The sequence below is a fragment of the Hippichthys cyanospilos genome, chromosome 4 (genome assembly GCF_059441005.1).
Source record: "Hippichthys cyanospilos isolate Australia breed blue-spotted pipefish chromosome 4, RoL_Hcya_1.0, whole genome shotgun sequence".
Lineage (NCBI taxonomy): Eukaryota > Metazoa > Chordata > Actinopteri > Syngnathiformes > Syngnathidae > Hippichthys > Hippichthys cyanospilos.
The window spans coordinates 15962821-15977027 of NC_142372.1; the positions used below are offsets into that span (position 1 = coordinate 15962821).

The window sequence follows — 14207 nt, forward strand, 5'->3', positions numbered from 1 at the left end:
GCAACTTGATGATAATGAAAAATGTTTTTCCTCCTGAAGGTAGACCATCCATAGGCTATATTTTTTCAACTGACACAATCTTACTTAGAATTATCATTGACGGAGCGCCAACAGACCATTAGCAAATTAAGATGGTTGATTGACACAAGGAATAACGTTAGCTAACTAACCACGAACTTAAGACAGACTTATGAACTAATCAACTCGTGTATCCCTGCTGTGGGCAAATAACTTTCTGATATCAATCTTAAGATTTAGATTTTAAGATTTAGATCCATCTGTGTAAGATTTAGACCATTTTTCATTAGAAATGATCAAACTTAATTTTTATAAATTTCAAAAACTTGCAAAGAAATGTGTTCTTAACGACCAATATGTTTTGGATATAATTGTATATCTAGTTATCATGAAATTATATTACATGAGGGGAGCACTCCTACGGAGGTCACCATGTGTTATAGCTACGGACAGCTGGAGAAGTAGTGCGTTTTGCTGCATTTACCGTAATGTTCCAAAAGCTCCCACAGACACGTGAAAAATTACTCAGTATCTATTTAAGTCAGTTCAAAATAATATTTTTAACACGGTCTTGTCGAAACTTTCTGACTTCAGTGATTCTCGTCACCTGGTTTTCTCTCTCACGCTCATGAAAGTATGTAATAGTCAAGTCAAGTTTATTTATAAAGCACATTTAAAAACAACCTCAAAGTGCTGACCAAAGTGTGGCACAATTACTAAAATACTAAAACAAAGAACAAGTTATTGAGCACAAATATAATAATACAACTGTAAAACAGTAATAAAATCAATATAAAAACAGAGTCTAAAAAACTGTTTAAAACAGACAGACAGACAAGCCAAGATTACTTGTCTAGCCTGGAGTGAATGCCAGAGAGAAGAGATTTTAGCAGTGATTTAAAATGTTCAACTGACTGAGCAGCCCTAACTTGAAAAGGTAAGCTGTTCCATAACTTTGGTGCCGACACAGAGAATGCTCGGTCAACGCGAGAGGCAAGCCTGGAACGAGGGATTTCCAGGAGCAGCTGTTTTGACAACCTAAGTGTCCTGGTTGTCATGCAAAACTAAACAAGCTCTGACAGATATGATGGTACCAAACCATTTAAACATTTGAAAACAATTAATAAAAACAATTAACAATTAAAAACAATTAATAAAACTGTATCCTGAAACAAATGGGCAGCCAGTGCAAGGATGCAAGGACAGGACTAATATGATCGAGTCATAATATCAGCCGAAGTTTGGTGCACATGAATAAATTACCATATTAATTAGCCATGTGCGCATTGTTTATGTGGAGTGAATACAGTAGTAATTACTGTACTAAATAGTATGTTATAGTTTTTTTTTTTGGTTTTTTTTTTGTGAAATTCTTACCAGAGCACTGCATATCAGTAACGTAGCATGTACCCCAGTGAAATCTGTTTGGTGACGCGGCTGGTTGTAAAAGAAGCCAGACAATACTTCAAAATAAAACGTGGGATATCAAGTAATGTATGAATTGAAAGGCATTAAGATGATTTTATTTTTGAAGTTACTCCAGTAAGCATGGTACTGAGAACGATCTAGTTGTCATCTACTTGATCATTAAGGCTTGTGCTGTGATGCTCACGGCATTTATGTAAACAAAGCTGTGATCTTTTTTCCTCGATTTACGTTCTTTGTTTTGTTTTTTGTTTTTTTAAAAACATGGCTGTCAAAGATGTCAAACATTTTCGGAAGTTGTCACATTTTCTTGAAGAAAAGAGTGGACGGATGATGATTAATTGTTTGATGTAAAAAAAACAATGAGTCTAAGGGGCGTACATTGATTTTGAAAGTATGTGTACCCGTCAAAAATCATGCATCGGGGACGCAGGAGCATTGTATTAGTGTCAAAATTAGCCAAGAACAATATAGCATGAACACCCTAAACAAAGCTTGAAACAATTTTTTTTATATTTTTTATTTTCTGTTTTGTGATTCAATTACTTAATTTGAGGAGTAATTTTCTAATTTGTGGAGCATTGTTTGCAGGTTAAAACTGATGATGATTAATAATCATTTGGCATTTTTAGTGATGATGATGATGATGATTATTATCGTTATGAATAGTTAATGCATCAATGGCCTTTTGGCCTTTTCTCGGTCTGAGTTTGAAAAGCATTTTTCCACACCATAATCTCATCTTCACATAAGCAGCGATTTGTGCAGTATCGTGCAATGACAGCGTAACTGATGAGCGTTTTCTTAGCGTGCTTAATCTATGTGCAGTATTTTGTCCAATCCCTTGATCTTTGCATAAATGCATTACACATCACAGAGAAAACATGAAAGGAAGACACTAGGGAGCTGAAATTTCATCCAGGTGGTAACAACATGTCAAATTTCAACACTTAGTTATCACACTGCCAGAAGTTTGCTGCAAATATGGGCAATTGATTGAATTGAATCAGCTATTGAATAGGGTTGTTTGTGGTGTATTGATGTTAGTAGCTAAGTAATGTGATGGTGTTTTAGGAGTAAGGAGTGGCAAGGACAAGTCAAGCTTGTCAAAACACAAACACCTATCAAAGGCAAAACTTCAGAATGAAAATTTAATAAGGCTATTACATTGATGTCCATGCATTATTTGATGTTCAATATTTGTTTTGAAGTTGAAAATGATGTTGTGTATTAGTGACGTGCTATGTTATGTTTTTCCTAAATTGGTGTGCATCAAATAAACAAATATAAAACATTGAAAGAAAATCTCAGATACTTTTTAAAGTACCCTCAGTACCCAAGGACTCACTTGACACTAATTTGCCAAAATCCTCCCATACATGTCATTTATATATTTGTTTGAAACAACTTGACATCATAACTCCTCCTCCAGCAGCGAACGCAGAATGGCAATGCAGCCTTCACAATATTTTCACCAAGCGACCCACGGACATGTGTGGCCTGAACCATGGCGATCAATCAAATACCATTTGGGAGTGCGGGCACTTGGTTCTCATTTGAATGACTTCTTTTCTTTACTTGAAATATAAAGTTCAAAATTTACCTTTTGGAAGAACATAAACAGCGAAGCCAAATTGCTTACTTCGAGCTTTACGATATGAATTCTGCGGACAATTTTATTTACACCACTGTGTGCTGGTCTTGCTGGTTTTACCATTAAGAACAAAAGCGCTCAAACAGCAAATTAAAAACAACAGAAAAAAAATCAACAACTAAGATTCAAACAGCCAACCCTTGAGCCCAAGCACCTAGAAAGACCAACACGCTGTTTCTGACTTCCGGGTACCTGGTGCCACTAGCAAGATTGCTGATGCTGCGTTTTCGTTACTCCAAAACCAATACAACAAAATCAGGAAAGGGTTAAAACAAGCTAAGGGAGGCTAATGAGCCAAAGCAATCGAAAAGCAGCTTTGCAATGTTGCTGGTGCTGACTCCTTAATGAGAAACAAATCTAGTTTGAAGCATGAGTGAACAGTTTTGGGAGGTCTGAGGTTTGGCTAATAAGCTGTATTGCTGCACAGAACCGACCAAATGATTTTTTGTTTTAAGAATGGGAGGGAAGCACATGCTAACTCTGAACACATAAGCTGGTTCAATTGTGCTAAGGCACAAGCGTCAAACTCAAGGCCCAGGGGCCGGCAAAATGCTGATTTGACTTAAGTTTCTGGCTAACAATATAAAACTTGCAAGTTGTCTTCAACTTCAACAAAGGTTGGGGGGGCAACAACCATTTTTTGTTCTCAATCTCTCCTTTGAACAGTTTTTACTGACCTATGATTTAAAAACTAGCACGTGTGACAAACTCAAAAATGTATTTGACTATTTCGGCCCTGTGACAGAAAGTATAACTACAATGTGGCCCATGATAAAATAGGTTTGACACCCCTGTGTTAAGGTGTCAGAGGGAATTTCTGAATGCACATGAGTGTGTGTGGATGTGTGTAGGTGTGGGTGTGTGTGCGTGCGTGTTAGTGAGCGTGTGCTTGAAAGTATATCATAATCCAAAGTGTTAAAAACAACTGGCTCTTTTTGTTATTTAAATGCTTTGATATTGAATGTTTCTTTGGGCTCCCAAAAAGTGGTTTTACATTGAAATGCATTTTCAGATCCTTAATATTAATTGTTATTTGGCTCGCTTACTGAGGCCTGTATTCAATGTTTTGACAACTTTTGATTTCCCTGTGGATGAATCTGACTTCTGCAAGATACAAAAAAAAAACATACATTAACTTGCAGGTGGGTGGTGTCTTCTCACCCCCATTTAACAAGAATTTGAATATGATTGTTTAAGTACATTGTCCCACCCCAAATTACTTGAGTATATACAGAATTGTGCAATTATAATCTTATTGACCTCATAATTAAGGTTTTGGCTAACAGATTATAGATATGACATGATTTATGGAAAAGGATTGAAAATTTGGTCTCGTCTGTCTGTCTGTCTGTCTGTCTGTCTGTCTGTCTATCTATCTATCTATCTATCTATCTATCTATCTATCTATCTATCTATCTATCTATCTATCTATCTATCTATCTATCAACGTGAGACCATTCACATGCACCCCAAAAAATGATGGCTGTTATTATTTATCAAGAGCGGAGCAAAGTTCAGCAACCACAGCTGACTTTCTGACCAATCTTCGTCCAGAAGGCGGGGGATGGAAAGTGTGCAAGATGATACATTATGTTCTCCAGAGCCTCGCCGAGCAGTCCAAGTCGCGGAGGGCGGCGAGCGCGTTGCACAGAGCCGCAGCACAGTACACAGTCGGCCGGGCAAAGATGGTCTCAATTGCATCGCCGTCTCTGGCGCACATGTCGTGCGCACAGGTTCTTTTGGTCGCGTGGGTCGTCAGTTTCGCCTTCCTCGCCGTGCTGCTCCTCCGCCAGCTCATCAAGCAAAGGAGACCCCCGGGATTCCCCCCCGGGCCTTCTCCTATCCCTGTCATTGGCAACATCATGTCTCTGGTCACCGAGCCGCACGTTTTCCTCAAGAAACAGAGTGAAGTTCACGGGCAGGTACGATCATTGTCTCGCTGCACAGCGACGCACGCGGCGTTATGAAACCAGCACTTGGAAGCACTAGGGAAAAAAGGGGGGGAACAGCGCTGCAGCCTTTACTTTCTTTTGACTCTCATGAAAGGGAATCGAACTCATTGCAGCTCGTGCACCGGCGTTGGTCTGCAGCTTTGAATCAGAAGAGTTCTGCCTTGTCTTGCGAGTCCCGAGAGTTCCGTGATCCAGCTCGTAATTCAACTTTCCCCCCGTACTTCAAGTCCGTGTTCTTCATCGAAATGGGTTGAAATGCTGTTAAGCAGTTCCAGCCTAAACCAAAAGCATTATTAATACATGTTTGTAATTGGTCAACGCAGTGGTTAGCACATCTGCCTCAAAGTACTGAGGTTGGAGGTTTGAATCTGTGCCCCAGTTTTCCTGCATGGAATTTGCATGATCATCCCAATCTTGTGGGGGTTTTCTCAGGGGACTCCGGGGTTATCATGTAAAATTGTCAATGTGAATGTTTGATTGTCACTACATGCCCTGCTGTATAAAATTTAGATTTCTCAGACCTGGTACGACATGTTCACAGCTGTGCATTTTCTGAGTTTATTGCTTGAATTTCCAACAAGCTGTGTAGTATTTGTATTGATTGCATAAGACACAGTATAATTGGATGAGTGTGAGTGTTTTGATTGTGTATTTGGAGTCTTTTTCCCAGCTGAAAAAGCATATGTGCTTCTCCTTACAGTTTAAAAACAGTAAATATTTAATCCAATAGGCCTAGTAATACTAGTACTAATAATAATCCTCAAACTCATAATAAATATAATACATTAGTATTATATTTATTATATGTATTATGAGAATCTTTGGCTTGAGAAAAGCAAAGGTGAAGGAGATGTCCTTCCCCGAGTAATATGTATTTGGGGCATTTCAAAGGATCTACACTTGACAGACCATTGATTCACTTTGCAAAGGCTCACACGGTCACGTATGTCATTCAGATTTTCAGTCTGGACCTCGGCGGCATCTTGACTGTGGTGCTGAACGGCTACGACTGTGTCAGGGAATGCCTTTATCATCAGAGTGAGGTGTTTGCCGACCGGCCATCTTTGCCTCTCTTCATGAAAATGACCAAAATGGGCGGTAAGAAATGAGTGATGCTTTGAACTTCCGCTTTAACAAATCTATTTGATATTAATAGTGGAGCACCAAATCACAAGAGATCCAGAACCCAGCAGTGCTCAGACATAGATTTAACATGGAGACTTCTAATTGCACTCACAAGTGGTGGCGATTAAGGGTATTAGTTGCATTAGAACAGTGGGACCTTAAGTTCTCAATCAAATAACTTGTATGATCCCTTGTATAACAAAATGTAAAGGATTAAGCAGTGTATGGGCATTATGTCTGGTGTGTGTGCCTTGACCAGCAGAGGGCATTCAAATACACATGTACTGTAGACGATGATGAAACAGTAGAGACCGTTAGAACAATAATACTGTAGTATTATAATTGTTGTCTGTTGCATACCCATACTGTACTTTATGCTTTTGCGAAATGGTATATGTTGTTTGCATGTGCTGCAGCAATATTTTGCTATTATTATTTTGCTACCTATTACAACTTTCAATGCCAAAATTCTACCCACACACACACACACAAATAGTTTTACAAATGGGAGTAACGGAACGAGATCTTATTTTTTGGTTTAGATTGTTTTTATACTCCCATGAATACAATAATTTAACCATTTCTCTGAAATTTTGAAGATTTAACTGGGTGAGGTGGCAAACTGTCGGGCTTGGTCCGTCATTTTTAAATGTTCTCACCATTCGCCAGTCCATCGGCAAAACGCCGATCTGTTTGCGATGGACTGCTAGCATTAAGCTAGCAGCTTTTCGTTAGAAAACTGTGATTTATTTGACACATACTGTGATTGTATTTCTACTGTGAGCGTACGGACCATTGTATTGCTAAATAAATTACACAACTCATCAGAATTAGACGACTCAAAATGAAGCATTCGGCTAACAGAGAGTTGTTTTTCCGAAGGTCTTCTCAATTGCAAATACGGCAAAAGCTGGATCGAACACCGCAAACTGGCGTGCAACTCCTTCAGGTACTTTGGCAGCAGCCAGAGGCTCTTCGAGAGGAAGATCTCCAAAGAATGCATGTTCTTTGTGGACGCTATTGACGAGCACAAGGGCAAGGCCTTCAACCCCAAGCACCTAGTGACCAATGCTGTGTCCAACATCACCAATCTGATCATCTTCGGCCAACGTTTCACCTACGATGACGGCAACTTCCAACACATGATTGAGATCTTCAGCGAGAACGTGGAGCTGGCGGTGAGCAGCTGGGCCTTCCTCTACAACGCCTTCCCTTGGATCGAATACGTACCCTTTGGAAAGCACCAGAAGCTCTTCCGTAATGCTGCCGAGGTCTACGACTTCCTACTTCAAGTCATCAAAAGCTTTTCTCAAGGCCGGGTGCCTCATACACCTCGGCATTACGTCGATGCCTATTTGGATGAGTTGGAGCAGAATGCGGGGAACCCCAATTCGTCATTCTCCTACGATAACCTCATTTACTCTGTGGGAGAGTTGATCATCGCGGGCACAGAGACCACCACCAACACCCTACGCTGGGCCATGCTCTATATGGCCCTCTACCCCAACATTCAAGGTCAGCTATCACATACTTTTGTATCTGCTCGATCAAAAGCAAACAAAATGAGGTGAAAAGGTAAACCAATACTGGGTCCAAAAGGGACAGAGCAAAAGCAGGGTTAATTTGAGGATTTCACCCAGCATAGTTTTTTACATTGCCGTCTGACACAACCCACCCACTTTCTGTGGGCTGGCTGTTTGCCCTGTTGAGGATTTGAACTCTAACCAAGTGCCCAAAGTTAGCCATTGAGCCATAAAGCCTCCACCAAAGCTTTCAGAGAGTGTTGCAATGAATTCCATTTACTTTACTGAATTACTTTCACATTAACACACATCTAAAATGACGACACGCTTCAGCTCTTCAGCTCACGCTAATACAACCTGCTGGGTCATAAATATTTAGACCAGGGGAAGGGAATTCCTGTGTCCTGTCTGTTTTCGATGATTCCTTTTCAAAACACCTCGGCCTGATTAAATGGTGAAGCAACGATGGCGGAGGGGGGTGATGACTTACAGACCAGCAAAAAGACAAAAACGTAAAATATAAAATGCCCACCTGTTTAATGGTGTTTGGATGCCACAAGGCAAGATGCCACAGTGTCAAATTATTGCTTTTGTCTAAATTAAGCTTTTACATTCACTTCAATTCAAGATTCAAGAGTTTTATTGTCATGTGCATAGTAATACCACACAATCAAATTCCTTTTCTGTTCACTTCCCTGAGCAGACTACATTCCATAATCGAGCAAATAATAAAGAAGGCAATAAAACAAAAACAATAAAAAACAGTAACAGAGCAACAAGGGCAGCAATAATGAACCACTAAAAAACAAATAGACTTACGATCTGAGCATATTATGGAGTAGATGGAGTGGAAGAAACTATACATATGAGGATGATAGTGCAAAATAGTATGTAATTAGCAGCTTTCCTGCACTGTGCAGGGTTTGTAAGGTACATGTGTGAATGTGGTAGTTACTTGGTGAAGATGCTACCAGGTGGCATCATGAGGTCCAACAACTTAATACTTTCCAGGGTATCTTAACAATCGAAAAACTTTCAAGCCCAACATCAAAAATGGTATCATGATTAGCAGTTTGATGGTACGTAGACATGACTCAAATGAATTCTGTCAATTACACTTCAAAGCCTTTTATTTGATCAAGCACATTAAAAGTACGTTGGTGTAATTTTGGGGAAAAGATGGATTGTAAATATATATAAGGAGAGATGGCATAACATATACTGTGCAAAAATCAATCTCCTACCATCTAATCAATCATCAAATTAATCAATATTTCTAATGGAATTAATTACTTAGGTTCCTTTCGGAATTAAACATTTTCCAAGTAGTCAGAATTTCAGCTTCTTAACATTATTTTCTGTTCCGTTGTCCTCTTTGATAGCAGACTGATTTTCTTTGTGTTGATTTAAAATAAATAATTTGCTCTTATTTTGAAAAACAGTGCTTAACATTTGCTTCTTTTCCGAGGATATGAACCAAACTGGACCAGAATAATGTATCATGTTAATTTGCTCTGTTTTTTTTTTTAAACATGTTTTTTTTCCATTAGATTCATCAATTGACAAAGGCGTGTCAGATTAATCGAACGTGAACATAATAATGTTAGTTCTGTATATATATATATATATATATATATATATATATATATATATATATATATATATATATATATATATATATATATATATATATATATATATATATATGAGTAAATTTAGTTAGAAGGTTGCTCACAGAACCAATATTCGTATTTTCTGGAGACTAAGTACTGTAATTCTTGTTGTACCGCACAGAGAGAGTGCACAGAGAGATTGACAGCGTGCTGGCAAACGGCCGAGCGCCCTCTTTGGAAGACAAACAGAAGATGCCATTCGTGGAAGCTGTCTTGCATGAGGTCCTGCGTTTCTGCAACATTGTCCCCCTTGGCATTTTCCGTGCCACCTCACAGGAGGCGCACGTCAACGGCTACACCATTCCCAAGGGCACCATGGTGATCACCAACCTGTATTCCGTGCACTTTGATGAAAAGTACTGGACGGATCCGGGTGTCTTCTCGCCACAGAGGTTCCTGGACAGCAATGGGAACTTTGTGAGACGTGAGGCTTTCCTGCCATTCTCACTGGGTGGGTGGACAAATTGTTACTAATTGAATGCCCATTATCAATTCATGTTTACCTTGAGCCCGTTGTTCAAAACTTGCATGCAACAAATCATTCCATCCATCCATCCATCCATTATCTATAGCCGCTTATCCTCACTAGGGTCGCAGGCTCGCTGGTGTCTATCCCAGCTGACTTTGGGCAGTAGGCTGGGGACACCCTGTACTGGTTGCCAGCCAATCTCAGGGCACAGAGAGATAAACAACCATTCACGCACCCAACCACAACGAAGGACCATTTATAATGCATTGCAGTATAACTAAAAACACATTCAGAATGGAAGAAGGACTATATCACAAACTAAGCCCACTGTCTCCAACTGAGACAGAATGACACCACTTGGACAATCACAACAAAGTAGTTGGTGACTCACACCCACACACCTTACAATTGATCCTCACACACATACTGGCTTACCATAACAGAAAAACTACTACGCCCGGTGTTCATAAAAGGAAACTGCCTTAAAGGACCATATACTTTATACTGAATTGTACTGTACAGTATTTCTTGAACCACAAACAACAAAGCCAAAGTGTCAAGTAAGTTGTCAACAATGGAAACAAGTTAGGAACCAGATGCTGTCTGCCTTTATTGATTACAACGGTGACTCCAGTCTTGGCTTTATAGCCACAGATACATACTGTACGAAATAACTATGGCAGAGTAATTTTTTATTTTAAACCATTAAATGTATGGTATCCGTAACACTTCGCAGCAGCTGGCTTCGTGCCAATTAACAAAATTGGGACGTCTCAAATAATACAACACGGCGGTTTTGATTGGCCATTGCATCCATGGTGATGTGACATCGTGCACCTGCAATAAAAGTCTTAACTGGCAGGAAAATTAGGCTGTCGGTTTTATTTTTATTTATTTTTTGCTGTCCGGCGGACTTTTGTTGATTTAATGAACCCCTGATATGTATTCCCATTAGAGCTCTAGACCTGCAACAGCAAAATCTGTGAGCATTTAATATCCCCTTTAAGGGTTTGTATTTGCTTATAGTTGCCCAAATGAAGCTCCTCAACTCAATTTATATTGTTTTCTTGGCTTAAATATTTGAAGGTGCACTAGTGTATAAATTGAGGTTCACTCCAGCTAAAGCCAATTACTCTGGATGTTTCATTTGTATCTACAGTAAAATATTGTCCTTACAATAGTATGGTGGTGCCTTGTTGATGTGAATTGCGAGTTTTTTAAGATGCAAGTCATCTTTAGGCCTACGTTTTCATTTGACCTGCGGCGAAAATTTGAGAAATAAGCACCCTATTGGGGCAGTAAAGTCATTTCACAACAAACGGCAGTTTGGCAAATGCACAATTCTTCAATGAGGAGTCTACAAGCCATTTAACATCACTTCCAGTGATTCAACCACATGATTTGCACATAAGCTGGCTTTCTTACTACAAACGCGTAATGGGAAATGCAATTTTTAAATCACACACAATAACGGATGTGTGAATGTCTTCTGCCCTTTAGTCACTACGTAATGTTGCAAGTGTGTCAATCAGATGATTTCCATTCACTTCTACTCTATCTTCCTTCCTTGTAGGAAGGCGTCACTGTCTGGGTGAGCAACTGGCCAGGATGGAAATGTTTCTCTTTTTCACCACTTTGCTCCAGAGATTCCACCTTCAGTTCCCTCCAGGAAGTGTTCCCACAGTAGCGCCCAAACTGGGCATGACCCTGCAACCCAAGCCTTACTCAATCTGCGCCATACGCAGGCAGCACAAAGACACTCCCTATCACAAGTAGGCATCAACCACGCATGTTCAGGTTCAAATAGATCGGATTTTTGTACAGCGAGCAACTCCGCAACACACAGGTGCTTCGTGCACCACCAGGGATTTGTAGTGGTGCGTTTCTATCGGACGTCCACCTGGACATGTGATTATCGTATTGAGCAATATGCGTATTTGCACAATAGGCACAAAGCTGTGCAAAGCAGGCTTTCCGAGACAGACGTGCATTATCGATTTTGAGTTCTGCGTAGCGCAGGACAGGAAAAGTCTCTGAACCTTGGTGCGCCAGGGATGGGTTAGGTATACGTCAATGATTGATACTAAGTACACTCATGCTGGTTCACAGCCCTCGCTAGTCAGGGCAGCGTTAAGTCAGACATATGACAGCCGTCGTTTGCAGCCGCGGCACAAATGAGACTTTCCAAGAACATTCCGCACACGGCAAGCTCAAGCTGGACAGAGGCCAGCTTTACATCACCTGGAGTGACTTTGACACCGCCTCCTGGGAGAGCACTTTTTGGAAAGGCTTTCTCTCTGAAGGCAGATCAAACAGCTGGTGAATTTCTTGAAATCGTTTCTGTTTTTCCCCCCCTTATGGTGCTTATCATTTTTGGAATACTGGTGTTTTTGTGTTCATTTAAAGTGACAATGTGTAAGATTTAGACCGTTTTTCATTTAAAAATTAATAAACTAAATTATTATAAATTTCAAAAACTTGCAAATAAATGTGTTCTTAACGACCAACAGTATGTTTTAAATATTACCGTTGGTCTAGTTATCATTAAATTATATTTCATGGGGGGGTAGCACTCCTCCAGAGATTGCCGTAAGAGGAGTGTGTATTGCTGCATTTACCGTGATGCCCCATAAAGCTCCCACAGGCGCATGCGAAAAATTACAAATACTCCCTTTAAGTACTTACTCAACAACAAAAGGCATACATTTCTGCTGTTATAAAATTCCTTTGACAAGTGTATTTTTATTTTGAATATTATGTATGCAATACTTGAAGAATCAACGGATTGCTGAAAACCACAACAAAGTTCAGAGCAGGGGTAGAGAACTCCAGTTCCTCGAGACTTGTATCCTGCCTGTTTTCGATCTGTTTAAGAGGAATTGCTATGGTGACTTGAGACTTGAATTGTTTGCTTTGGTCTTTTTGAATACTTAAAAAACATACACTCACACATTAAAAGTGCACATTGTTGCACTGGTGTCTGTGTAACCTGTATGAGTGATTGGATGGAAGATTGTCTTTTTGTTTATTTTCGACCTGACAAAATAAAATTGAGAAAATATTCACCAGAATAGTGATTTTTTTTTTTTATATCTGGTGATTCACTCATTCTAACAACATGCATATCAGCTAGTAGGTTTGCCTCACAACTAGGAGATATTAGTATCAGATTAGTATGTCAATGTTGTCCTAATCTCCAGAAATGTCACTCAAGGTATTCAACTCCCGCATTGAAATGTCCTACTACTACTACTACTATTACTACTACCAATACTAAAAAATTTCAGGGGTGTGCAAATTCGGGCAACTTCTCAAATGTCTAGTCCTTTCAAAGTTGAGACGGCCCAGTATTTTTTTTTTTTTTTTAATATTTATTGTCACAATTGGTCAGGAATGTACCAATAATGGCTCAGCTTGCAAATGTCACATGATAATATTTAGTGAACAGGTGAATCGTGATTATTACCTTAGCAATCATTCCTGGGTCACCAGAGCATCATTTTCTGTCAAAACAAGTAGATCTTGCTGTATAATTCATGATCCACAAACACAATATTACTAGGGATGCTGTGTTTAGACTAGTGGAGCTGCATTAAATATAATTTTGAGAAAATGATTTTGTCCTGACTTCCACTTTAAGCTGGATGGCCATAAAATGCTTTACCTGCTTCGAATAGTGGCGCTTAGGGTAAGGGTTAATCTGAACCAATAACAATTGTTCTAATTTAGAGATTCCATTGCTATGGCAAACCATGTTTTCTAGTCAAAAAAATGCATGTCAGGTAACTTGCAGTGTGTTAATGTTATGTTTATGTTAGAGATGTACTTGCTTTTTTGATGAGACATGATTGGCTTTGTGCTGGCTAGTTTTGAGGGACTGTTATAAGTTATACAAGCTGTAGACTGACTACTCCCCCCCCCCCCCCCCCCCCCCCCCCCCACACACACACACACACACACACACACACTCAAAACACAAGAACCATGAGTACTTGAGGAACGGTGCTTTTATGACAGCTATAAATAACAACAAAAATCAGTTGCTCCCACAATGTTGGTGAGGGTGAATGGTTACATTGAGAAAAGGTATGTATATTGTTGCCACACACAGGTAAGTAACTTCATTGGTGTTTTTTATGGCACAATCATCGGAGGACATGGTGGTTTGAAATACTGAAAAAAAGCTGAGAACACTTAGAAATGAATTTGACAGGATAGTAACTTCTGGTCGGGATGGACTCCATGAGAAAGAATGAAGATGGCTCTGACCTGAGTCCAGTCTGCTACTTTCGCTGCTCCTTTGACAACACTGGAACGCTAAGGTCATGGCTGACTTCACGTGGGTCTAGTTTGGCAATAATGAAAGTG

The 14207-nt window shown here is 39.6% G+C and overlaps 1 protein-coding gene across 1 annotated transcript; it reads left to right on the forward strand.

The window, feature by feature from the left end:
- The first annotated feature begins 4715 nt into the window (after positions 1-4715).
- cyp2r1 (cytochrome P450, family 2, subfamily R, polypeptide 1) lies at positions 4716-13174 on the forward strand. Its single transcript, XM_088414046.1, has 5 exons — positions 4716-5019; positions 6006-6147; positions 7057-7689; positions 9492-9821; positions 11413-13174. Exons 1-5 carry the CDS (start codon positions 4783-4785, stop codon positions 11613-11615), a joined length of 1545 nt encoding a protein of 514 aa, XP_088270172.1. The 5' UTR covers positions 4716-4782; the 3' UTR covers positions 11616-13174.
- The last annotated feature ends 1033 nt before the right edge of the window (positions 13175-14207 follow it).